The sequence below is a fragment of the Hemiscyllium ocellatum genome, chromosome 8 (genome assembly GCF_020745735.1).
Source record: "Hemiscyllium ocellatum isolate sHemOce1 chromosome 8, sHemOce1.pat.X.cur, whole genome shotgun sequence".
NCBI lineage: Eukaryota > Metazoa > Chordata > Chondrichthyes > Orectolobiformes > Hemiscylliidae > Hemiscyllium > Hemiscyllium ocellatum.
The window spans coordinates 75,640,191-75,667,534 of NC_083408.1; the positions used below are offsets into that span (position 1 = coordinate 75,640,191).

At 39.3% G+C, this 27,344-nt stretch overlaps 1 protein-coding gene across 2 annotated transcripts in view; it reads right to left on the reverse strand.

Annotated features, from left to right (window-relative positions):
- LOC132817931 (60 kDa lysophospholipase-like) overlaps positions 1 to 26,894 on the reverse strand; it is a 66,443-nt gene extending 39,549 nt beyond the window's left edge. For both annotated transcript variants that reach the window (XM_060828474.1, XM_060828473.1), the window contains exons 1-7: positions 26,593 to 26,894; positions 18,690 to 18,819; positions 17,492 to 17,603; positions 15,265 to 15,390; positions 9,935 to 10,018; positions 9,720 to 9,846; positions 1,374 to 1,486 (exon numbers count right to left, since the gene is read on the reverse strand). In XM_060828474.1, the coding sequence (XP_060684457.1) occupies positions 1,374 to 1,486; positions 9,720 to 9,846; positions 9,935 to 10,018; positions 15,265 to 15,390; positions 17,492 to 17,603; positions 18,690 to 18,819; positions 26,593 to 26,875 (975 nt within the window). In that variant the 5' untranslated portion in view covers positions 26,876 to 26,894. The remainder of the gene's footprint in view (positions 1 to 1,373; positions 1,487 to 9,719; positions 9,847 to 9,934; positions 10,019 to 15,264; positions 15,391 to 17,491; positions 17,604 to 18,689; positions 18,820 to 26,592) is intronic.
- Between the last annotated feature and the right edge of the window lie 450 nt (positions 26,895 to 27,344).

The following is a 27,344-nucleotide window of genomic DNA, read 5'->3' on the forward strand; positions in this document are numbered from 1 at the left end:
TGCGTTGAATTTACTTTTGTTAATAAATATGATTTAAACCTTCATTCAGGCTGCTATACACTTTATGTTAGGCTTTTGAGTGATTTTTCAGTGATCATGAGTGATATTTTTTGTTGGCCTGCCTCTAACCCAACTCTGCCCATAGGCCCCATTATTTTTATTAAACAATTTTCTATTCAGCGAGGTTTCACTGGAATGCAACCATGGCATGAAGGAGGAGAACTACACGTATACTCTGAAATATCCTTAAGTTGTTTGTCACATCTCTCACTATCTATTGTTTGATCAGCTCTGCTTTCATAGCCTTATATTTCCTTATATTCAATTTTTTAAAAAGTCTCAGATCCATTCCTCTCTCCTCAAACTGAATGTCAAATTCAATCATATTATAATTATTGCCATTCTAGGGTACCTTCATTGTATGATCACTAATTATTCCTACCATGTTGCATAATACTTGGTATAGTGCAGCCTGCTCTCTGGTCATCTCCACAAACAAGATGCTTTAAGAAATGTTATGTAGTTAAAGATCTTTTTAATGAAATGATTAGTGTTAAGGTTTCAAAAAAAAAGTGACCAGTAAGTTGTCTAGCATTGTAAAAGTCTCCATTTGGATGGGAGTACATTGCGTTTTTGCATTAATAACTTCAATATTCAGGTTTGACTGTGTCAGTTCCCATCTGTGAATTAATCTTTACATTGAATGACAGCCCAGGCATCTGTTTCTAAGCTTAAACAGTTGGCTGAACACTTTTACTGACATCAAAGGATTTAACTAATTGTTTTATTTATTCAGCTGTGTAATGGAAATTCATTATGAAGTATTAGATGGGCTACAACCCCCAATAATAGATCAGCAGACTTAGTTTATACAGCATTAAGTAGCTATGAGCTGATTTATACAGGTGGTTTGAAAGTGTTGGTTAAATTGATAGTTTTATGAGCATCTTGAAGATATTCCAAAGTTCAAGAGTTCTGTACATTGTGGACATTGGGACAGTGAATATGGAGAGGGTGTTTGAGGGGCTATATGGTAGAATGGGGGGCATCTGTACACTACTGAGGACTATGCGGTGGAGTTATTTATGATGACAACACATCCAAAGAAATGGACTGATTTTCCATGAAATTGAAATAATCTTTTAGTGGCTGCCTTCATACACCTCTGCTTCTGCCTTGTATCTGCTTTGGAAGATGGTAACCCTGACTGCTGTGTACCTCAAATCTGTAGGGACAAAAAAAAGTGGTGGTTGGCACGGAAACTTAGGAGGCCAAATTACAACATTGGGAAATGGCCCACTTCAAAGAAAATAATCCGGGCCACAGATGTAATTTCATTTTTATCACTACAAAATCTTTTGTCAATTATTTACCGTAGCAGCAGTGATTCCTGGGAATAACCTTAACAATCCCACATTTCGATTCATATTAGTGTGCACCATGAACTTCTTAGTTGTATTTGGTCGCCAGACAGTGTCCCAGTTGACTAGAAAGAAAGCAAATATAATTTCACTGCACCTGCAGTTCTAAAAACAAATGAAAGAAAAAATGCATCTTACACAACCACAGCATCGAGGGGATCAAGGGTCACAGGGAGGAGTCAGGAGAATGAGTTGGAGAAACATATTAGCCATGACCAAAAGGTGGAGCAGTCTTGATGTTCCTATAGTTTATAGTCTTAAGGATATCACAAAATGCAGTACGGCAATTGAAGTGAAGCCAGTATTAGAATAAAGCAAATACATCATTTACTTGCACACAGTAAACTCCCATAAACAGAAAAGTTTACAAATTTGTTCAGGGGACCTGGGTATTCCAAGCTGGGCCAAGATCTATTGCCATCACTAGTTGCCCTTGAGAAGGCAGTGATATTACCTTCTTGAATTACTGTAGACCATTTGGTGTAGATATACCTACATTGCTGTTAGGGAGGGAGTTCCAGGAATTTGACCCAGCAACAGTGAAAGAATGACAATATATTTCCAAGTTGGAATGGTGAGTGGCTTGGAGGGACACTTGTAGACTGTCCTTGTCCTTCTAGAAGAGTTATTCACTGCAGGGTCTTGCAGCCACTGTATTTAAATAACGAAGCAAGTCCAGCTTCTTATCAATGGTAATCCCCAGGACATCGATAGTTGGGGAATTCAGTAATAGCCACACTATTGAATTACAATGGGCAATGGTTAGATTCACTCATTTGACATGGCACATGCCTAGCACTTGCGTGGCATTACTTGCTACTTGTCAGTCCAAGCCTGAATAATGCCCAAGTCTTGCTACATTTAGACATGGACTGCTGCAGTATCAGAGTTGAAAATAGTGCTGAACATTGTGCAATCATTAGCCAACATCCCCACTTGTGAAGGGAAAACCATAGATGAAGCAACTGAAGATGGTCGGGCCTAGAGCACTGCCCTGAGGAACTCATGCAGAGATATCCTGGGGCTGAGATGACTGACCTTCAACAACCATAACCATCTTCCTTTGTGCTAAGTTGGACTCCAACCAATGACGAGCTTTCCCATTGCCTCTAGTCTTGCCAGGACTCCTTGATGCCACTTCTGGTCAAAAGTAACCTTGATGTCAAGAGCTGACACTCTCACCTCACCTCTGGAATTCAGCTCTTTTATCCACATTTGAACCAAGACTGTAATGACATCATGAACTGAGCGGCCATGCCAGAACCCAAACTGACGGTTAGTGAACAGGATACAGCACAGTTATGATCCCTTGTACTACTTTTCTGATGCCTGAAAGCAAACCGATGGCAAAGTAAATGGCTGGGTTGGATTTGTCCTATTTTTAGTGCAGAAAAAAAACAAACAGTTACCAGATATCTATTTTTGTGAAGATGACAGAGTGACCAATGCTGACTGGGACACTTGTGGTAACTTCCCTGGTCTTCTTCAAAATAGTACCATGGGATTTTGTACCGCTAATCCGAGAGAACAGATTCAAAACACCTTTAACCATGCAGCACTCCTTCAGTACTGCAGTGCAACCTTGGTTTCTGTGCTCAAGTACTGAAGCGAGGCTTCAATCCACAACCTTCTGTGCTGCAATGACAAGGGGTCTGATGTGTAATTTTAATGGAAGCAATGAGATTAGCAATGTCAAAATTTATTTAGAAGTCAGTGTAAGATCATCAACTGCTATGATGACTTGAATTTTACTCAGTATGACCTAAATATTATAATTAAACCATCCTCAAACTTGAGGAACTGTCTAGCAAACGGAGAAGAAACTTCATATTATTTAAATGTAAGTCATTTGGTTTGGATTAAATGAATCCAAACATAGCATTTGTTTGATATTATCAACCTACACTGTCAAAGTGTTTAATGATTTCTATCTGTCCTAATTCGATGAAGTATTTGCTGGATCTAGAGTCTGAGTTATTGGAGAAGTACAGTTGTGAATGACACCGATATTTGGTCTCTATAAAGGATGTTACTGTCACACTATGGAAGCAAGTAACACACCTGAAGGTGGTATCAGTAATAGATCTAAATTTGCAACAAAATCATTCCACACTCTATGACAACATCCCTGGAACAAACTATCAAATAAAAAAATAAACACTTAATTGAAACCAAACCTTCTAAATATAATGCATTTGCGACATTCGGGTCAGTGAGAATGAATGGCTCCAGCTGGTCAATACATATACAGCAGTTAATGGATTTTCTATGGGCATTAACAGTGGAATTTGCAGTCAACTGAACCATATTTCAGCACAGAAGCTCCACAGGAGATCAAGGAGCCACATGATTGCATACAAATGTACAATTCCGAAAATAGCAAGATGACACAATATTTATCAAGGCATGTAGTGTCTGACAGGAATTGTCATTTCGAAGAGAAAGAAAGATTAAGCAAGGGAGAGAAAAAAAGACACAATTAATACCTTTTTAAAAACATTACATCCTTTTAAGTCTTAAACAATATGGAAAATCTGAAGTAATTATACTTTACACTTCAAAAACATTAATATTTTGGATGAGGCAATAATTAATATTTATCACAACTATGGAAATTTAATTACATGGGAATAGATAAGTCCCAATTTATTCAGGCTTACTGAAGGGTACCTACTCTATCATCTTTTCATGCATAATTCTGATTTTTACAATTTATTTTCAGCTCCAACACTTCACCATATATCTCATTACAGCATTAGTCTTTAGCCATGATGAGATACGTAGAAATGTTATTTATACTGACCATAAAATGCTGTTTCCCCATCATATATAATCTATTTGATTTTGAAATACATTGACTGGACTTCTCCAAGTTCACTGTTTTCAGTGAAGGTGTTTATCACAGCGCCAGAGACCCAGGTTCAGTTCCCGCCTCAGGCGACTGACTGCGTGGAATTTGCACACTCTCCCAGTGTCTGCGTGGGTTTCCTCCAGGTGCTCCGGTTTCCTCCACAGTCCAAAAATGTGCAGGTTAGGTGAAGTGGCCAAGATAAATTGCCCATAGTGTTAAGTGAAGTGGTTAACATAGGAGAGTAGGTTGCGCTTCGGCGGGTCGGTGTGGACTTGTTGGGCCGAAGGACCTGTTTCCACACTGTAACTAATCTAATCTAATCACTGTCAGATCATTTCCCATTTTACTGACAAGTGTTCCAAAGGTTCCTTCACTAATTTTAGTGTTTACGTTATCCATCAGTTGATTTAATTTGATCATAACTCTTCAGCATATCACAATAAAATGCTTCAATATCCTGCTCACTGTGATCTTGTGTTCAGACATAAATCTATACGATAATCAGATCAAAAGGCTTTCCTTTGATCTTAATCGTGATCACAATATCTGAGATTTGACAGTGACCCTGATCTGGCCAATCTCAGATGGTGTGATCATGATTCAGATCAAAGGGTATTGTTATCTCATGTTTGCAATGATTCCTGCTTTACTGTGCACCTTCGCAATAGTAAAGAACATAATTTTTTCTTCCAACACCAGATTCTAACCAGCTTATTTCTGCAAGTTCTTGTCACCCTTCCTTTTCCTATTTATTACCTGTATACAATTAAGCTTTTTCACTTGACATAATCCATAAACTTAATTTCAAGAAGCTCTCTCTTCTCCTGAGTACAGCCTCAGAATCTGACATCTCTCTTGAGTTTAAGCCAATTTTGCTACAAATGTGTTGATTATTTAATTGAACAAAAGACCCTTGCCTGTCACTATTCACAACAGGATTGTTTGCACTGGACTCTAACTATTCAGAATCTCCTATTGTCCCTGTTATTAATTACATATTTGAATAACTTTGCTGAAACTATTGAATGTCACTAAAATCTAATACTTTTTGTACTGAAAGAGCACTGTTGCAGATTTGGTTGAACAGTGGGAATCCAAAAAATGTCTTTCTTTCAGCAGCAGTAAAAGGTTGTGACTCCAAATCTTTCTATTGTCTCCCATCCCCATTCTTCAGAAAATTGATTTTAGGTAAGAAAACTATACTTGAAACAGCAAGAAAAACTCTGCACATGTGTAAACGCCACTGAAATGTCTGCAGCTTATAGTTTCTTCACAGTGCACTGATTCCCTGGTTTCTCTAACTTTGCTGAGATAAGGTGATCCTCTTTCTTCTTCCAAATTATTACAGGTTTACTGTTTACTTCAATTATTATTGATCACATATGAAAGCTAGTACATTAGCAGCCATAAAAATCAAAATGATCAATGTTATCAGAGTCAACGAACAGACTTCTAAAAAATAAGTTCAGAGATGAAGAATTTAGGACAGAAGAAGCAAAAGCTCATCAGAGACCATGACTATAACAGAAAAGATTTCCTTCCATCAGAATATTGTATTTTAATGAAGGATCACATATAAAATGTTAATTTTATGTCAAGTCACTCATGTCTATTTTCTATGCATTTTTGTTTCTATTTTAGAAATTCAAAAATTCCTATTACCACCTCATTCTTTCCGTGGTCAGACTTACTAACAACAAATGTGTAAGCACAATATATCTCTTCTTTCTAAGGAGCATAATTTTGTTGCATGTTTGTTTTTAATTCCCAGTGTGGCCTTGATGTTTTCTGTTCGTCTTTGCTGTGGAGGTCATCCTAGTCCAACTTTACAGCTTCTAAATTTTCTCCCCAGCCTTCACCTCTCTCCTACCAAATGAATGCTACAATGCCAACTTCCAAAGTATAAAAGTCTGAAAATAATTGTTTGGGGCTGTTGAACCAGTTTCACAATTTAAAAAAAAATGCTGTGTTCAGACTGAATGCTTTCTCACAGCAAGATGTATAAATCAATTAGCAGTGTATTGGACTCTGATCGGTATTTAAAAGGCTAACAAGTAATTTTCCTATTATACCACATTAATAATAACAAGAGTATTAGAATGTGCTTGGGCTCTCTAAATGTACCCGTTGCTTATTACAAGAAAACAACATACTATATGTCTTTACCAAATTCAGTGTACACTTTACACCTTATAGACAAACAAGCTAAATGAAATGAAAAATATCTGATGTACCATATAAATGTATTCCCATTTTCCACAGCCAGATAAGTGCCCCTGAATGTATGCTGTAAGTTGACCCAAAAATGAAAATGGTGTGAAGTTCAGGTAACAGGTAGAATGAGAAAGGATCAATGGAGGAGTGCAAACAATAGAAATGTTGTCTGAGACTGCCTGTGTCACAGTCCACAGAAGCAAAATGGAGATAGCAAGCTTGGCATTAGTAAAACCTCAAATTCAAATACACAGGTATCTACTGTAAAGTTATATACAGTGTAACACATATTGTTTATTACAGTAGTTATGTGTAACTGGAGGCCAACTGAGAATCTGATGTAGCTAATTTATTTTTGGTAAATAAGTTAAAGTGATATCATAGGACATTATGATATTTCAATCCTTGTATGCTGATTGGTCAAAAGCAGAGTGTGCTTGGAATACTTATGACTGCATTTCTTTATTGGTCAGTGAATAACCTTCATCCACCTAGCCTTTTCTTCATTGTGAGGTCAGAAATAGTATCATTCAAGCCCACAGGTAATGAAGCAATCTATGCTCACAGACAATATTCAGGCTTGGGCTGCTAAGTACATATGTATCATGGTATTGTAAGGCAATGATCATCTCCAAAGATAAAGAATCTAGCCAACTTTCTTTGACATTTAAGAGCATTAATATCCCAGAATTCCCTCACCTTCAACATCCTGAGATTCACTAGTAATCAGAATTGTAACTCAATCATTTAAATTCTGTGGCTTTAACAGTAAGTCAGAGGCCTAGAGTTTCTAAGGCGAGTGAATGCTGCTCCAAAACTAATCAGGAAACTCAACACCATCCAGGATAAAGCAGCCCATTTGAATGGCACATCTATTACTTTCACATTCATCCCCTCCACCAGCGGTGCACAATACGTACCATATACAAGATGCAACAACTCACCAAGCATCCTTCAACAATGCCTCTGAGACCTACTAAGTCTAATATCAAGAAGGGCAAGAGTCAGAGATGCACAGGAATACCACCACCTGCAAACTGCCTTCACCATTGCTACTGACAACTATATCACCACTTCTTCACTGTTGCTGGGTCTAAATCTGGAAACCTTACTTCAACACTGGGATGTAGTTACACTGTATGATCTGCATCTATTCAATAACACAACTCACCACCACCTTCTCAGCCACAATTAGGATTAAATAGTAAATGCTGAATTTGCCAACAACCCTGATATCCCATGAAAGAATAAAAACCATTGACCTCAATAGAATATCAAACCATATGCCCAGTTTTACAAAAACTGTCTATTGTCATCTCCTTAATATTTTCTCTCTGTTTCCTCTCAGTACATCTTTTTCTGAAACCTTCAATGATATTTCTGTTGATTCCAGACCCAGTGACAGTACGCCCTCAAAGTTGTGGTTGCATTCTTGAAAATTACAACTTTAAGTAAACTATAGTTTCCCATAAGAATCAATTTTAAAGCAACAATCATGTTCCTTGTATTTTCTGAGCAATATCTAATGTAAAGGTTGAAAAACTGAACTACATAGGTGCAACACTGTACATGAAAACGAATTAACTGGCAAAATAAAATGCATCACAAAGTAAAAAAAAAATAATTGTTCTGTAAAAAAGTATTAGGCTCAACTTTATTGTGTTGTACGGTTTTATAGACCAGCTCCATCTAGTGACAAAAGCTAATTCTGGGAGCAGCTAGACTAATTTGTATTAACTAATTTTCACCACTGGATGGAGTTCAGAGCAAGGCAGTAGTGAAGCCAACACAGCAAAGTACACAAGAGACGTGGCACCTAAATTAAGAATATGCATGGCACACTGGTTAAGTGGATTAAATCATCTGCTTCATAAACGGGAGATTCTGTAAAATTTCTGCAGGCAGAGGAGGCTCTGTGTGCTGAATGTCTTGGTCTGATCCCATTGACTCAACATTAAGCAGGGACTTAATGTATTCCAACAAATAATTAACATATTATTAATATATTTTGGCCTTCCATCTTCTATTTTCTGTAAACCTGAGTGCATCCAAAACTGCTGCCCTGTTTTTGATTGCCTACACTGCCTTCTGATATAGAAATAGTTTGATTTTAAAATTTTCATTGTTATCAAATTCCTCCAGGTTATCACCCTCCCCAACTTTCTAAGTCTGACGTCCAGTGAATCACCAATTTCACATATTCTATCACAACAGCAAGTCTCATCAGTCCTAATATCTTCTTATATGTCTGTGTCAAATGATCTACATAACAAGCCAATGAAGCACTTTGGGATTTTAAAATATTAAAAAAACACTGTAATTAGATGGTGCTGCTGTTCACAATACTATCATCTGGAAAGTGAACTGCCCATATGAAAGTTATTTTATTTTTGATTTTATTTTAAAACCTTACTGTGTGGTATTTGTACTTTTCTCCAAATTTGTAAGCCACCCATCATCTCAGATTCCACTCATCATACTTGGAGGACTCCTTATTTTTCATTCCTAACTCATCTAACATCATTTGCTCTCCGACCTTTTAATCTTTTTCACTATTCCTTCATATCCCACTTTCTCCTTTGTTCCTGCACTCCAACTATACCTGTTGTAACTCAAGAAAAGCAGAACTAAAATGAAATTGTGACTCAGTTGAGTAAAATCACAATATATGTCCATCCAATATTACAGTTACAGAAAGTTTCATTGAATTTTGAAAATGTGTGCACATGTAACAGTCCAGAATGCCTTTAAGGTACTCAGCACCTACTTGGCCAAAGTGGTCACCCAACAACTGTGGCCATTTTTTCACAATTCAAACTTGCTAACATTATTGATGAGATGCTTACTCTTTTCCTTAAGTACAATACTATTGTTTCGCCCAGGCAGGAGGTCTCTTATTTACCATCCTTGAGAGCCTATACACCCACCTTTAAATGGGCAATGTGCACATTCTCTTAAAATCACTGTCTACTGACTATTCCCAACAGCATGGGATGGGACCACAAATTCAGCCTAAAGACACAGTCCTAACCAAAAAATATAAATTCTTGTCCCACTTATTATTCTTGTAGCAAACATCTAAAAAGGATTTATTAAGGTTGTCAAATCACTTATAAACACACCATTTATTTATTTTTTTTTACTAATTCTTTCTCCTCAATATGTGGAGAAAAGATACTGCCCAATTAGGAAATAAATAAATCTTAGACATTTAAATTCTAACTGTGATTTACCTTTAATTTCCACTTCAGCATTGACAAGTGGACGGAGGTTAGGTGAAGAAAATGCAGTAAAACTTCCAGCATCTATTTTTGTCACACGATTTCCTCTGTATAATTTGTGTTGAAAATAGAGGCTAACCTAAATAATTGAATAAAAAGATAACAAGTAAAAGGTAGTATATTGACTGAATTACCAAAGCTGAACTTACTGAAGAGGACATGCTTACCTCTGGTATTACATACAGACCAGCAATCAGAAGTGCTCCAAGCAAATTATCATGACCATCATTTCTCATCTCATAGATGGGAACCTGGAAGAATGGATGCAGGTGTGAAATCTGGCTTGACAGGCCAGAAAGTATATGATGTGAACAGGACAATACTAAATTCATGGTTTAGAGTTTAGTGACTGGTTGTTGGAATTCTGTGTTCTATCCTGACAGCCCACCGTTTCCTTCCCAAATCCAGAGTTTCTTTCTTCTTGGTCTTTTGTGGTTGCAGCAAACCACACAAAGCTTGCGTTTAAGTGACAGTAAATGATATATTAGTCATGATGAGGCCCAAGTTGTTCCAAATCCTTCTGGGACAATAATCGCCTCTGTGGTGTTGTAATTCACAAAAGCACAGCCAGACAACATGAAACTAGAGATGTTACCCCATGGCTCTACATCATGTCAGTACAGCCTCTCTGCTCCTGTACCTCTTCAAATGGCCCCTCTATGAAGAGTTTGCATTGCTGTCCCATCCACCCTTTCAAGCTGAGAATTCCAGATTCACACCACCCTCTGGATGAAAAGATTTTTTGCCTCAATTGCACTCTAATCCTTCTACCAACTACTTTAAATCCTGTGATTGTGTGAATACATTTGACATAATTTCCAAAGCCTAGCTTTACTCTGATGTGTTTCAACACTGAAAATCATACAACTGATTTTTAATTCTTTGGACATGATACTCAGCAAAGAAGTTGATTAGATGAAGAACCATAGCTAATTCCAGCTATAGCTGAACTAGATGGAATATGAATCTGACAAATGAGGCATGTGTGGAATCCTGTCAGTTCAGAAGGTGAAAACTAAGTATTTTAAATGTCTTTTTATTGTTTTCACTACTTGAGAAGTGTATAATCTGCTCACAGAGTTACAGCACATGATTAAAAGCAAATTAAATGTAACCAAAATTATCTTAAGGCAAACAGATCACTTGGAACTTTTGCGACTTGTGATTTCTAGGGGCTTAAGGATCATGATGATATCCTCAATGCAGAATCTTAGAATGAAATTATTTACACCTCACTTCCACCTGTAATCTACTGGCATTATAACTGCAGCCTGAATAAATCTAATGTGATTATCAGATTTTCCTTTCAACAAACACAAAGAAATTCAGGTGAATTCAGGATAAGGAAACAAACCAGAATTCAGCTTTAAGTGAAATTAGGCTCTCTCCTTCAGAGTCTCACTCTCGTTCGGATAACCCAGATCCTCAAACAGGAAGAGAATCACTACTGAAATACAGACTGGAGTTGTATGTCAGGACCTTATGGTACCAGCTGAAGGCGCTGCAAGAATTGCCCAGAAAGTTGAAATTTCCAATTGAGTTCCAACTCAACAGTGATAGCCGTCCCAGGAAGTCCTTAACTCGAGTCAGTTGCACAGTTTTCTAACTTACTTATCTGAACAGTTGACAGGAAATGCTAGTAGAATTGGAACCCGTTAACATTAAGAGAAAAAAGCTCTACCGATGACTAATGAAGTCCAGTCCCACTCCACCCAACAGCACTGATAGCCCAAACACATCCCTCCCAGATGCCCCACATATTCAACATTGCCCCACGGATCAGAAGCCCTCTCACCCGTGTGACTCAATCATCTCAAGAGACCCCAATAATCCACTCACATTGCTGAATGTGTCCCTTCATAAGAGTCACCTGCCCTCAGCCTTGAATTTACCTCTAACCCACCTGGCAAACTACCCCTCTACCCAGCTAACAACCTGCCCCCTCACCAACCTATTACCTGTACTCCTCATCAATCCTGCCATTTGACTGACTCTAAAGGCTATCTCTCAAGTATTTATCAAAGTCAGAGAGTACAACTCTACTCCTGAAAAAGGAGGTGTCATTGTGTTATTTCACTCTGCTGCCGTGAGGATTTATGAGCCCATCTGCACTGTTACAGGTGGAAATGCTCCTAACCTAGAAAGTTCACCTAAAAAGCTACACTGAAGCTAAGTGAGCAATTTTTAATGTGATCTAGGTTGGAAATAAGAAAGCCAACCCTGATTGGAAAATTAGACCTTCATCTGACTTTTGCATCAGTGTAAAGAAACCCAGATCCTGCATTGCTTTGATCACTGGTTAAGTCTTTATTTTGCTACCACATTAGTAGTGGCTGGTGGGTGGTGATGGTAGTGCTGGGTATGAATTATTGGAATTTAGACAAAAGTCATTTACTATATGTAGTATCCTTTTTGTGGCATTTTTAATTCATCATAGCATGAAACTATATGAATTTCAGTATATTGGTGATAATTATGCCATAATACCGTTTAATGTTAGAAGTGGAGAATTTCACAGTGGTTCATTCTGTTCTGAGAAGAGTAAATTAACATTGGTGGATGAGGACAAGTTTATGCAGCTGTTATGGAACTAGTAACAGACATTCAATTGCTTGTATTTGAACAGGAATTCTAAAAATACTGTCGACAAACAAGTTTCACAAATGCATCATACTGCATGTGACAGATTCTGCCAATTAAACATTTGTTAGCTTTTATTATCTAACAAACTAGAAATATGTATAATATTTAAAAAGCATATTACTCAAATATAAATTATACACCTGTGATACTGAAATGCAGGAATTGGCAGAAATTGAATACAAATGGCAATAGAATTTCAAACCACACATTCCAACTCAGCAAGTATGTATGATTAAACCTAGGCCCCAGCATGCTTCCAAACGCAGGCATCCATTCCATTCCATTGCTGCCAAATATCAAGACCATCCTCTTGCTAACAAAGCATACTGTTGTCAATGTTGCAATGTCTATGACTAGCCTGGGACATCATCTTGCATATTTTCAGTCATTAAAAAATGAAAGTAGTAAGTATATTCATTAATAGAAGATCAAAAGAGGTATATAAATGTAGGAGTGATCAAGGACTCTTAACTAGAGCTTTTGTAGTTAAATAACAGTTGGAGTATGTAAGTTACAAAGAAGGGGAAAAAACAAAATTACTAAGCAATGAAAAAAGAACTTCTGTTCATGTCACACTAAGTACTTGATAATAGGCTCGGTGTTACTAGGTAAAATACCCCATTTTTATAGGAGAGGAGATCATGTGGCTCACCGTGAGAAAGGCAAGAGAGATTGGATTTATATACACGGAGATTACAACTGCTGAGGGGGATAATGTGTACAAATCAAAACATGCTCATAACTATCCAATCAAAAGCTATTACAGATACAGTAAAATAAACATATTAGCATTGCCAGTAAGTGAAATTTCAATCAATGAAATTACTCAAAATATCTTTAGAGATGGTTAAACTCTGCATGCTGTCTCTTCATAGAAGAAGATCTGAATCAAGGAAATCACAGGAAGGGTAGTTAAGAATAGAGGAAACATCTAAGCAAAAAACAGAAAATGTTGGAAATACAGAGCAATCTAAGAACAAGTTAGCAGGTAAAGTGAGAGGTCTCAAAAATGTTACAAAGGACAAAACTTAAGGCACTTTATTTGAATGCATGTTACATCCAAATCAAAACAGATGAACCAGTTTAAGAAATTGATATAAACAAACTTGATCTGGTGGCCATTACTAAGATGTGACTGCAAGATAATTGAGATTGGGAATTGAATATTGAAGGGTATGTGACATTTGGGAAGGATAGGAAACTAGGAAAGAGTGGAGAAGTAGCTCTGTTAATTAAAGATGACATTAGCAGGAGCAAGAGATTGCAAGTGAGAGAGAAGACTTAAATTTATGAAACGAGGATATTTAAGCAGTGTGGATAAAGACAAGAGGTCACTTGTGGGAGACGTGCACATGTCCTCATGCTGAATAGGACATCAAGGAAGAAATAATGGCAGCTTGTCGAAACAATACAGCAATTATATGGGGGATTTTAATCTTTGTGCGCACTGGAAAAATCAGGTGGGAAAAAGTAGCCTGAATGAGGAATACATTGAACGTTTTCAGGGAAACTTCTTAGACCAGCATGTTATGGCGCCAGCTAGAGAGCAGGCTATACCAGACCTGGTTTTGACTGAGGTAGGACTAAATTCGAAGTTCAGTGAAAGCACCTTGGGGTAGCAGCAACCATAATATGATTGAATTTTATGAGTGAGAAATGTAGGTCCAAGACTGCTTTTAAAATTGAAATAAGGGCATAAAAGGAGAGCTAGTGAAAGTAAACTGGCAACTTAGGTTAAGGGACATGTCAATAAACATAAAACCAACTGCTCATCCACCCCCTACCCTTCGCTACTTGTCCGAGCTCATTCTCACTGTGAATAATTTCTCCCATAACTCCTCTCCTTTTTTCCAGGTCAAGGGTATGGCCATGGTATCTACATGGGCCCCAGTTATGCCTGTCTCTTTGTAGAGTACATGAAACATCCCTTGTCCCAATCTACTCCAGGCCCACACGCACAACTCTTTTTCCAATACGTTAATGACATAATCAGTGCTGCTTCCCCCTCTCATCCAGAATTGAAAGATTTTGTTAATTTGGCTTCCAATTTCCACTCCTCCTCACCTTCACCTGGTCCATCTCGGATTCTTCCCTTCCCTTCCTTGACATCGGCTGGTCCTGATCAATATCCACTACAAATGCACTGACTCCCATAGTTACCTCGAGTATACAGCCTCACACCGTGCTTTCTGTAAGGACTCTATTTAATCCTCCCAGTTCCTCCTACTCCATTGCAATGCAAACTTCATCAAGGTGCCCTCCAAAATGTCCACCTTCTTTGCTAACTGAAAGAAATCCGAAGAGGAATTTCACTTTTGTGAAGAAAGGTGAAAAGTGAAAGTAGTGTTCAGCGTTTGTGTTGCAGTGAGGCATTATAGAGGCAGCCTCAGCCTTCAGCAGCGATCGAGGTAAACGAAATAAAGACATTGTGCATGCAAGTGAAACTACACTGTACATACAATATAGGCTGTGTATTTATCATACCATTCCTGCTTTTACAATACGTTAGTGTTATTTTAGGTATTATGTGTTATTTGGTACAATTTGGTAGGTTTTTTTGGGTATGGGAACGCTCAAAAGTTTTTCCCATATAAATTAATGGTAATTGCTTCTTTGCTTTACACCATTTCGGCTTATGAAAGGTTTCATAGGAACGCTCTACTTTCAGATAACAGGGGAAATCTGTACATAAAAACAAGAATGAACGTCAATACCATTTGACTTACTAATGATTTATAAGGGTTATCACAATGTACAAATTCCATGGTTTTACAATGTTCCATGTGTGTTTATGTGAAATATGAATCACTGTCCTAGAACTGCATGGTAAAGTCTCTAAGACATTGCAGCTTACCTGAGACCCAGTCAAGACGATGGGCTTTCCTTGGTTCTCACACATAAAAGAAAGGGCTGAAGCAGTGTAGGCCATTGTATCTGTGCCATGAAGGATCACAAAGCCATTGTACTGTTGGTAATTATTCTGAGAGAAAGGAGAATATGAAGATTAGAGAACAGTAGATTTGTGAGGATGATTTCCAATGCATCTGACCAATTAAGGTTGGTTTGCTAGGAATACAACTAATGGCAAATTTTAGTTCACTATGAATAAATCTTTTATTTCTCATGCTGTGTATTGCTTATTGAGCTGATAAAATGCAGCTGGCAAAATCAGCACAAACATAACATGATAATTCAGCTGACCGTCCATAAGACTATAGGAAATAGGAATAGGCCATTTAGCCTCTCAAAACTGTTCAACCATTCAATAAGATCATGGCTGATACAACACTCATGTCCACTTTGCTGCCCTTTTCCTGTAACCCTAGATTCTCTTACTGATCAAGAATCTACCATGACTTAAATATACACAAGGATTCTGTACCCACAGCTCTCGATAGCAGGGGAGTTCAGCCATCAGAAAATAAGTTCCACCTTATCTTAATCTGAAACTAGTGCCCCTTTATTCTGATAGTATTCCCTCTAGTCCTAGAGTCTGCCATGAAGGGAAACATTCTTTCAGCATTTACTCTGTCAATGTCATTTAGAATCCTATATGTTTCAAGATAGAGTCACAGATGTACAGCATGGAAACAGACTCGTCAGTCCAACTCGTCCCTGCCAACTAGATATCCCAAATTAATCTAGCCCCATCTGCCAGCACCTGGCCCATTACCCTCCACCACTTCCTCTGGCAGCTCATTCCACACATGTACCATCCTCTGCGTGAAAAGGTTGTCCCTTAGGTCTCTTTTATATCTTTCCCCTCTTAAACTAAACCTATGCCCTCTAGTTCTGGACTCCCCCACTCCAGGGAAAACTTTGTCTATTTACCCTATCTATGCCCCTCATGATTTTATAAACCTCTATAAGGTCACCCGTCAACCTCCAACGCTCAAAGGAAAACAACCCCAGCCTATTCAGCCTCTCCCTCTAGCTCAAATCCTCCAAACCTGGCAACATCCTTGTAAACCAAAAGAGAAAATGCTGGAAAATCTCAGCAGGTCTGGCAGCATCTGTCAGGAGAGAAGAGAGCTGACATTACGAGTCTAACTGACCCTTTGTCAAAGCTTTGACAAACAGCTTTGACAAAGGTCAGTTAGAATTAAAATGTCAGCTCTTTTCTCTCCTTACAGATGCTGTCAGACCTGCTGAGATTTTCCAGCATTTTCTCTTTTGGTTTCAGATTCCAACATCCACAGTAATTTGCTTTTAGCTAACATCCCTGTAAATCTTTCACAATATCCTTCTGATAGGAAGGAGACCAGAATTGCTGATCTTTCACTCTTCTAAACGCCAGTGAACAGAGGTCCAACCTGTTTAATCTTTGCTCATAAGACAATCCCTCCATGGGGTGGGGTGGGGTGGAATCATCCTGGTGAACCTTGTCTGAACAGCTTCCAATTAAATATTTTTCCTTAAATAAGAGGACCAAACTGCTCACAGTTGTCCAGATGTGGTCTCACTAACAAATTGTACATTGTAGTAAGACCTCCCTACTCTTATACCCAACACCCTGAACTAACTGAGGCGTTGCATACCATTAATATCAGTCAACTAAAAAATAACTGAGGATTTGGCATTCAAACTCCATCCGTTCCCATCCCCTTATCTTATGTAAGGGAATAATAGACACAATTTCTATCAATTAAAGAGGTCCACAGAACCTTGAAGGTAAACTGCAGACCGAGCACATGGGTCTTGGCCTCATATGGAATTCTATCATGCACTGGAGTTCCAACAAGAGTATCGTAAAAGATTGGGGATATTGAGAGACATTGATGTCTGTTTTATATCTTTAATGTCATTTCAAAATGTTTTAGAAAGGTAAATACGACAAATTGTAAGTATGTTTATTCAATGAATGCTAAACATCCAACTACAATGTCTAAACCAGTAAAAAAAACTTGGTCTACAAAGTATTTATTACATGGAGATCTTTTACATCAGATTAGCTCCTTTTGAACAAGTCCGATGCAAGTCTTTTGAATTATTTGTTTTACAACTAATGACCATGCAATGTATTTTCAGCATTGACTGATTCCATTAAAATCAACTCGTACTTGGCCCAAATTTCAACTTACCTCTATATCGACTGCAATTTTAGCCCAATCATCTGTGTTCATGTTACATGAGTCCAGAAGAGGTGAATATTCAATTACTGAATATACAATCCTTTTATTTGACTTACAAAGACTATAAACAGAAGAAACAGTTTTATATTTCTAATACTGATAATTTTTGATTTATTTAACGTTAAATAAATCAATAAGTAAACTTTGCTGGTCTCACACATGCAAAATCTCATCATTGACAACATGTATAAAAACTGTCGATTCCCTTACAATAAAATATGATGTATCCCCCCACATCATCACATTATGCAATTCTTTTCAGCAACCTTTTATCAATTTTAATATTTGATCAATTCTTAAATATTCAATGCTATTCATGAAGCTATTGATACTATGTAAATTCGACAAGTATGCCATTGATAAAAGTAGTGAATGTTAAAATAATCAAAATCTTTATCAAATTAAAAATTTTATTTATATACTTGCTGATAGGATCAATTGCTGATCAGACCTCGGAGTGCGTGTGTGTGCTTGTTTGCGCGCAAGGAGGTGGGGGGGTGGGGAGGTGCCTTGATTTACTTTTTTAATCAACCAAGAGAACAAATCAACCTTTATCAGGTAACTATCATCACACCACCTCGCTTTCGTGAATTTGGAGTTTGATGCGTTTGTTGCAATGGAAGATCACATAGTAAATCATCCCTCCCAACGCAATCAGCTCTGGTGATCACAGAAGTCAATTCAGCAAGTGAATAATTGATTCTTTATATAATTAGAAAACATATGGCATAGAAAACATTCACTAAATTCAAGGTTTTCATTTTAGTACCTTGCATTACTCAACTATATTATGGCTACATTGAAATGAGAAAGACCATGCCATTCTTCTGCTCTTCATTTACTATTTAAGCTAAATCTAATATTCAATTCAAATGATGCAACTCCAAAGTCTTCAACACTACACTGAAGTATCAGCCTGTCAGACAAATTCAAATCCTGGTTTGGGGCTTGACTACATCTTCACACTAAGAAACAAGAGAGCCATGAACCATGGTATCTTTATGAAATGACCTAAAAAGCGAATCAGATCTAGATACAAACAAGTTCAATGCTATGTTATCTGCAATCTGATGGTTTTTAATCCATGTTTGCCTAATGTTAATTGTTTCCAGAGTTTGACAGCAAACAAAAACAAATAGTGACTTACGGAAGAACCAAAGTGTTTTCTGGTGAGTCACAGAAGTCGTAAAGTTTGGTTTCTTGAGCATAACATTCATCATGCAGGCCTGGCATTTTTCGAAGGGCTTTGACAAGGGAGTTTGATTGTGGTGCAAGTACTAAAGACAAAGAAAACCAAAAAAAAATATTTTATCTGTGTTTATTCAGAACCAAGTTCTTAAGCCAAAACGATTACAATTGGAATTAGATTTTCAGCAACATTAATTATAGGAATGTTATTAGAGTTGTGAATACATCTTAGAATTTTCTAATGTTCTGCAATATCTCTTCCCTTGTTCCCCCCATAAGAGAGCTGAAGAATTAGGCCATGTGGCTCATTAAGTTTGCTCCACCATTTAATACAGCTGATATATTTCTTGAAACCCTTGATTTCTTTACATTTCTTCAAGATGACTCTGTCTTAAACACGCTCAATGACTTGGTCTCCACAGCCTTTTGCAGTAATGCCTTCCACAGATCCACTCTTTCTGGGTGAACAAGTTCCTCCTCACCTCAGTTATAAAGGTTGTCATGACACAGCGGTGAAGCCTTCTGACTCCTCTTAATCTGTTAAAATACGACTGACAGAGAATTCCGAAATTCCACTATGCAAAACAAAATATCAATTTATTGTTTAACTCTACAATTCGTGGGCGGCACGGTGGCACAGTGGTTAGCACTGCTGCCTCACAGCGCCTGAGACCCAGGTTCATTTCCCGACTCAGGCGACTGACTGTGTGGAGTTTGCACGTTCTCCCCGTGTCTGCGTGGGTTTCCTCCGGGTGCTCCGGTTTCCTCCCACAGTCCAAAGATGTGCAGGTCAGGTGAATTGGCCATGCTAAATTGCCCGTAGTGTTAGGTAAGGGGTAAATGTAGGGGTATAGGTGGGTTTCGCTTCGGCAGGTCGGTGTGGACTTGTTGGGCCGAAAGGCCTGTTTCCACACTGTAAGTCTAATCTAATCTAATCTAATCAAAGTGAACATTAAACAACTATTCACAACTGTAAGCTCCCTTCCTTTCTCTAGCTTATTATCTGCCTCCAATTCTATAAAGATATGCTGTTCCAATAAGACACTTATTAAAATTACATCAACTTAATTATGAAACCACACAGCCGCTGTAGTCTTCCGTGTCTTTCTTCTTCTAAATAAAGATCTCCCTGAGTTGTCATCTTTTTCTTTTACTGCAAAAATGCTTCATATGGAAAGGTACCTTCGATAGTGTTTGATAATTTCTTGGGTCTCTCTCTCTCAATGGCAGTTGATCTCTCTGCAATTTTCAAAATATCTGCATTTTTATGTCCCCAACATTGGTTCAATGTTAGCAAAACAATAAATTTACTCAATTGGGTTTTATTATCCTGGGGCAAATTTAAACTGGTTAAATTTGAGTTGTTGTCAAAACAACCAACTCAGGTATTCATTTCACACCAAATGTTACGTATTTTCAATTTTCCAGTACACTCTGGGACTGCCATCTAGTCACATACCCAGGTGCTTACAATCTTTCAGTTTAGAACAGCATTCACTCTCTCCAAAGGTACGGTACATGCCTTTAACTTCATAACAAGGTTCAAACCTTCATTTTGATGCTGTGCCATTCTATTCAAAATACCTTTGCCACATCTGTCCAGGCCTCTCAGTCCTCTAACTTAATAGCTAACATAATTGGCTCTTGCTATATGTTTCAAAAAATTTTCTATGTCTAGCAAAAGTTGTTCTCCATAATTAAGTTGTTTTCCATAATTTTCTCTGTGAACATGTGGCAGTTTTAGTCAAACCTGTGACTTACACCTTTTGAAATGACTCTCAAATATTCCTTGTGAAACCCCATGATGCATTGGCCTGTTAGTTTTGAGACCTCAGACCCATTCCAGAAACTTAAGCACAGGATTTTGGCTGACTCTGCAACATGGTACTAAGAGAATGCAGCATTGTTGAACAGCTTGACTTGCACGAGATGTGTTTTTCCACTTGCTAAGTTGAACTTAAAGAGTTCTGTTTGAATAACAGTATGCCAAGTATCCTAACCAATATTTACTATTCAATATAAACAGACATCTCACCATGCCTAAGGCAACCAGCTCTCTCATGGCTATGTTCCTTCTTGGTATTTGTGCATTTTTGTTTGGTGTGGAACTATTATTTGTTTTTTAATAGAGCATTATTGTTTCATTTTAATTCCTGTGTGAGGTAAGTACAACACTGTTGCTCGTTCAGCTACTGACAGAGGATATAGCAGCACTGATGAAAGAACTTGAGGACCTTAGGCTCATCCGAGAGAACGAGATCTTTCTGGACAAAACCCTCAGCAAGGTTATTACACCAATCGTACCAGAAGAGAACAAATGATGAGGAAGGCAGAGAGGAGACAGGTGCAGAGACCCCGGGGGAAGTACCTGTCAGGAACAAGTTGAATCTTTTGGAAACAGTAGAGACAGATGACACTGCCAGTCTGCGAGGCAGCCAGGTCTGTCAATCAAAAGTTGGCATGGAGACAGAGCGGAAGAGTCGGATATCGCACAGAGCCATGGTAATAGGGGACTCCATCGTGAGAGGAACTGACCGGTGTTTTTGTGGCAGCAGACGGGATTTAAGGATGGTGTGTTGCCTTCCTGGTGCCAGGGTTAAAGACATCACAGACAGAGTGTAGGAAATCCTCAAGGACGAAAGTGTAGAGCCAGAGGTGGTGGTACATAGCGGCACAAATGATGTCGGGAGGAAGAGGAGGAACACACTACAGCGGGACTTCGGTGAACTAGGAAGAAGGCTGAAAAGCAGGACGTCCAAGGTAGTTATCTCCGGTTTGCTTCCAGTTCCTCAGGCTGGTGAAGCCAGAAACAGGGAGATAATTGACTTGAACGCATGACTGAGGAACTGGTGCAAGAAGCCAGGATTTAAATTCTTGGATCATTGGGGTATGTTTTATGGCAAGCATAAATTATACAAGAGAGATGGTTTGCACCTTAATAGGTTAGGGACCAGCATTCTGGCAGGCAGGTTTGCTACTGCAACACCGCTACATTTAAACTAAGTAGCGGGGGGGGGTGTGCAAACCGGATGTTTAAGAAGGAAATTGGAGGGAAAGTTAGAACAAGGGAAGTCAAGAAAGACAACTGTGTGAATGAGGCAGGAAACTCAGAAAGAGATCATGCTGTAAGGTTGAGTGAAATAGGAGTTGATGGGAAGGGTGAGGGCAGTAACAAATTAAAAATACTATACATGAATTCACGAAGCATTAGAAATAAGATGGATGAGCTTGAGGTGCTTTTGGAAATTGGCAGATACGAAATTGTGGGGATAACTGAGACATGACTTCAAGTGGACAGGGCCTGGGAAATGAATATTCAAGGCTACACGTGCTATCGTAAGGACAGACTGACGGGCAGAGGGGGGTGGGGTGGCCACGTTGGTAAGGGATGATATTCAGTCCCTTGCGCGGGGGACCTAGAATCAGGGGATGTAGAGTCAGTATTTCTCAGCACTATCCATACTAAGGGTAAAAAGACCCTCTTGGTAGTTATCCACATACCCCCAAACAGTAGGCTGGAAATCGGATACAAGTTGAATCAGGAGCTGAAATTGGCCTGTCGCAAAGATGTTACTACAGTTGTTATGGTGGATTTCAACATGCAGGTAGACTGGGAAAATCAGGATGGTATTGGACCTCAGAAAGAGACTTTGTGGAGTGCCTCAGAGATAGATTCTGAGAACAGCTGGTGCTGGAGCCAACCAGGGAGAAGGCAATTCTGGATCTGGTATTGTGCAACAAACCAGAATTGGTCAGGGATCTCGAAGTGAAAGAGCCATTAGGAGGTAGTGACCATAATTCAATAAGCTTCAATCCGCAATTTGAGAGGGAGAGGGTACAATCGGAAGTGACAATTTTTCAGTTGAATAAAGGGAATTATGGAGCTATGAGGGAGGAGCTGGCCAAAGTTCAACGGTGCAATACCTTAGCAGGGATGACCGTGGTGGAACAATGGCGGATATTTCTGTGTATAATGCAGAAGTTACAGGATAAGTTCATTCCAAAAAGGAAGAAAGATCCTAGGAGGAGGCATGGGTGGCCGTGACTGACGAGGGAAGTTAAGGAACATATAAAGTTAAAAGAGAAAAAGTATAACATAGCAAAGAAAAGTGGAAAAACGGAGGACTGGGAAGCTTTTAAAGAACAACAGAGGATTACTAAGACGGAAAGATGCAGAGAAAAAAATGAGGCACGAAAGTAAACTGGCCAATAATATAAAGGGGGATAGTAAAAGCTTTTTTAGGTATGTGAAAGGCAAAAAATGGTTAAGACTAAAATTGGGCCCTTGAAGACAGAAACAGGGGAATATATTACAGGGAACAAAGAAATGGCAGAAGAATTGAATTGGTACTTCAGATCTGTGTTCACTGGGGAAAACACAAGCAATCTCCCTGAGATAACAGTGGCTGAAGGACCTGAACTGAAAGAAATTTATATTTGCCAGGAATTGGTGTTGGAGAGACTGTTAGGTCTGAAGGTTGATAAGTCCCGGGGGCCTGATGGCCTATATCCCAGGGTACTGAAGGAGGTGGCTCGAGAAATCGTGGACGCGTTGGTGATTATTTTCCAGAGTTCAATAGATTCGGGATCAGTTCTTGCGGATTGGAGGGTGGCTAATGTTGTACCATTTTTTGAAAAGGTGAGAGAGGGAAAGCAGGAAATTATAGACCAGTTAGTCTGACCTCAGTGGTGGGAAAGATGCTGGAGTCTATTATAAAGAATGAAATTACGAAACATCTGGATAGAAATAATAGGATAGGTCAGAGTCAGCATGGATTTATGAAGAGGAAATCATGCTTGACTAATCTTCTGGAATTCTTTTGAGGATGTAACTCTGAAGATGGACGAGGGAGGTCCAGTAGATGTAGTGTACCTGGACTTTCAGAAAGCTTTTGATAAAGTCCCACATAGGAGGTTAGTGAGCAAAATTAGGGTGCATGGTATTGGGGGCAAAGTACTAACTTGGATTGAAAGTTGGTTGGCTGATAAGAAACAAAGAGTAGTGATAAACGGCTCCACTTTGGAATGGCAGGCAGTGACCAGTGGGGTACCGCAGGGATCAGTACTGGGACCACAGCTTTTTACAATATATGTTAATGATATAGAAGACGGTATTAGAAATAACATTAGCAAATTTGCTGATGATACTAAGCTGGGTGGCAGGGTGAAATGTGAGGAGGATGTTAGGAGATTACCGGGTGACCTGAACAAGTTAGGTGAGTGGTCAGATGCATGGCAGATGCAGTTTAATGTGGATAAATGTATGGTTATCCACTTTGGTAGCAAGAACAGGAAGGCAGATTACTACCTAAATGGAATCAATTTAGGTAAAGGGGCAGTACAGAGAGATCTGGGTGTTCTTGTACACTAATCAATGAAGGTAAGCATGCAGGTACAGCAGGTGGTGAAGAAGGTTAATAGCATGCTGGCCTTCATAACAAGAGGGATTGAGTATAAAAGCAAAGAGGTTCTTCTGCAGCTGTACAGGACCCTGGTGAGACAACACCTGGAGTACTGTGTTCAGTTCTGGTCTCCAAATTTGAGGAAAGACATTCTGGCTATTGAGGGAATGCAGCATAGGTTCAAGAGGTCAATTCCTGGAATGGTGGGACTACCTTACGCTCATAGACTGGAGCGACTGGGCTTGTATACCCTTGAGTTTAGAAGACTGAGAGGAGATATGATTGAGACATATAGGATTATTAAAGGAGTGGACACTCTGGAGGCAGGAAACATGTTTCCACTGATGGGTGAGTGCCAAACCAGAGGACACAGCTTATAAATACGAGGTAGACCATTTAGGACAGAGATGAGGAGAAACTTCTTCACCCAGAGAGTGGTGGCTGTGTGGAATGCTCTGTCCCAGATGGCAGTGGTGGCCCAGGCTCTGGATTCATTTAAGAAAGAGTTGGATAGAGCTCTCAAGGATTGTGGAATCAAGGATTATGGAGATAAGGCAGGAACAGGATACTGATTAAGGATGATCAGCCATGATCATACTGAATGGTGGTGCAGACTCGAAGGGCAGAATGGCCCACTCCTGCACCTTTGTCAATTGTCTATTTTAGCTGACAGCATTTGTAACGTGGTCCATGTATTTGTTTGTTCTAAAGTTACTTTCATTGCTTAACTTTTAAGTCCTTCTGTACAATATCCTTTCAACTTCTTCACATTTGTTTCTGATCACTGCATTTTCACCATTTTCTTGTGTTTTCTTCAAACTAACTAGTCTGGTATACATTACATTTGCTAATGTTGATCTTGCCTCTCACACACCCTGTATGCCTCTGTCTGAGTTTTTTTTCACCCTATGATCCGTAAGTCGTTGCTTACTATGGTCTACCTGCACTGCACTGCTCATAAACAAAGCTCATAAACACTGTACTTAGATACACACGACAATACATAAATAAAATGTAATTATTTTAATTTAATCATTTTAAATTTTTTAATGTCCGGATCCTTATTTTGTTTCTTCTAAACAAAACCACAGGCTTCTAGTGTGACAACATTGGCTTTCGTCCCAGTTTCTTTGATAACTTCTCTAATTCTGTCCTTTCTGCGCAATCCATTTATCTTGTTTATTATCAACATTACTACATTCTTGGCTTCCCTAAATTTTCTTCTCAAAACTTGACAATTTGCCACTCACTTATAGAATCACACAATGGTTAAAAAGAGGCCAATCATACAATTGTGCAACAGTAACTCAGTGTGAACTAAAACCATGGAGAGAAAAGCAAACCAACGTTTTGAGCCCAGATGGCTAATGAAGGATCTGAGTTTTGAGTAAGGGTCACCGACCCGAGACGTTAATTTTGATTTCTCTTCAGATGCAGCTAGACCTGCTTAGCCTTTCCAGCAATTGTGTTTTTTGATTCTGATTTACAGCATCCGCAGTTCTCTCGGCTTTCATTCTGTTTTTAATCGCCTACCACCGTGTGGGCGGCATGGTGGCACAGTGGTTAGCACTGCTGCCTCACAGCGCCTGAGACCCAGGTTCAATTCCCGACTCAGGCGACTGACTGTGTGGAGTTTGCACATTCTCCCCGTGTCTGCGTGGGTTTCCTCCGGGTGCTCCGGTTTCCTCCCACAGTCCAAAGATGTGCGGGTCAGGTGAATTGGCCAAGCTAAATTGCCCGTAGTGTTAGGTAAGGGGTAAATGTAGGGGTATGGGTGGGTTGCGCTTCGGCGGGTCGGTGTGGACTTGTTGGGCCGAAGGGCCTGTTTCCTCACTGTAAGTAATCTAATCTACCACGTCTCCTCTTGGAACGCTCACCCTGAAGTAACTCAGTGTCCTACTTTCTTAACCATACCAACAACCATTCAAACATTCTTTCTTCAGGTGGTTTTCTCTTTAAAAAGCCATCAGTGAATATGCTTCCAGCCTTAATGGTCATGGATACATCGATTAACACTGGTTCTAACAATTTTAGTGAATATAATTGGCTCAATTTACATGTGATGAACAAGCTAAGCAGAGCGAATTCCGCACGAACTGTGATAGAGGAACATTTAACTCGTGTAACCTGTCGCAAAAACAGTTGGATGGCCCCAAGTGAAAAAAAACTATAAATGTGCCGATTCACCATATCTACAATTTCTACTTCATATCGAGTTCTAGACTCGAGTATTCTGGACACATCCCGACAGAAAGGCTGAGATCATATTATCAAGATCTCGCTGTCGCCGAACTCGAGGGATGTCTCCGACACGTTAGGAAGAGATTGAACCCTACTTAATGTACGGCTCAGCCACAGTTTAATTGAAGCAAGTCCCTGAAGGGTCACTCCGGAACAAATGTTTTTCAATGTGTCCTGGATGCGGCTTTGTGTACAATTGATTGTAAGTTTTTCACTCACCGTTATCTCTGTACATCATGCCAATAGTTCCGCCGGTATTTATCACCAACACTCGAACCTCACTTGGACCGTCCGCCGATTCCACGCTGTAGCTGCTTGATCGCCGGCGGAGTCGGCGCCTCTGCGACTGAAAACTGGCGCCTGATCGGGGCACATTAGCTCCATCGCGGGCAGTAGAGCTCTCCGAGTCCAGCAGGTCGAGCCTGGTGTTGGACAGCGCGCGGGAAAGGGACGAAATGTTGCAAATGGAGCCGGAACTCGGTACAGCGCAGTTCTCCGCCATCGGAACAAAACCAGACTGAGACTGAGGAACCAAGAGAAGCAAAAGGAGGCGGTGTTGGCAGAGCCAATCAGCCACCGCCTGACGTCAAAACACATTAAGCAATAGCCATTCTACACCCCACTGTTTAATGCACTCTCTAAGATACAGCCCTCTCTCTTGCACACCAGTCATTCTCCATTCTACAACCTTTGGAAGCAAAGTGCATTCATACCTCTAGGATACATTCCCGAAAAGACTCCGTGCATTCAGATCTCCATAATCTACTCCATCCCCATTCTTATTTCATACACCGCATTCAATGTTCCGTCCTACAGTGCCTCCTCCCAAATATAGAATGTACCTTCAATTATCTATTGAACACTAATATGTTGCATCTTCAATTTTTGTACATCCATGTGCTCAGATACCAGATTAGGCCCTAAAAATAAACTGTTTCTGAACGGCTGTTCGGCCGTTTAAAATTTAAAAC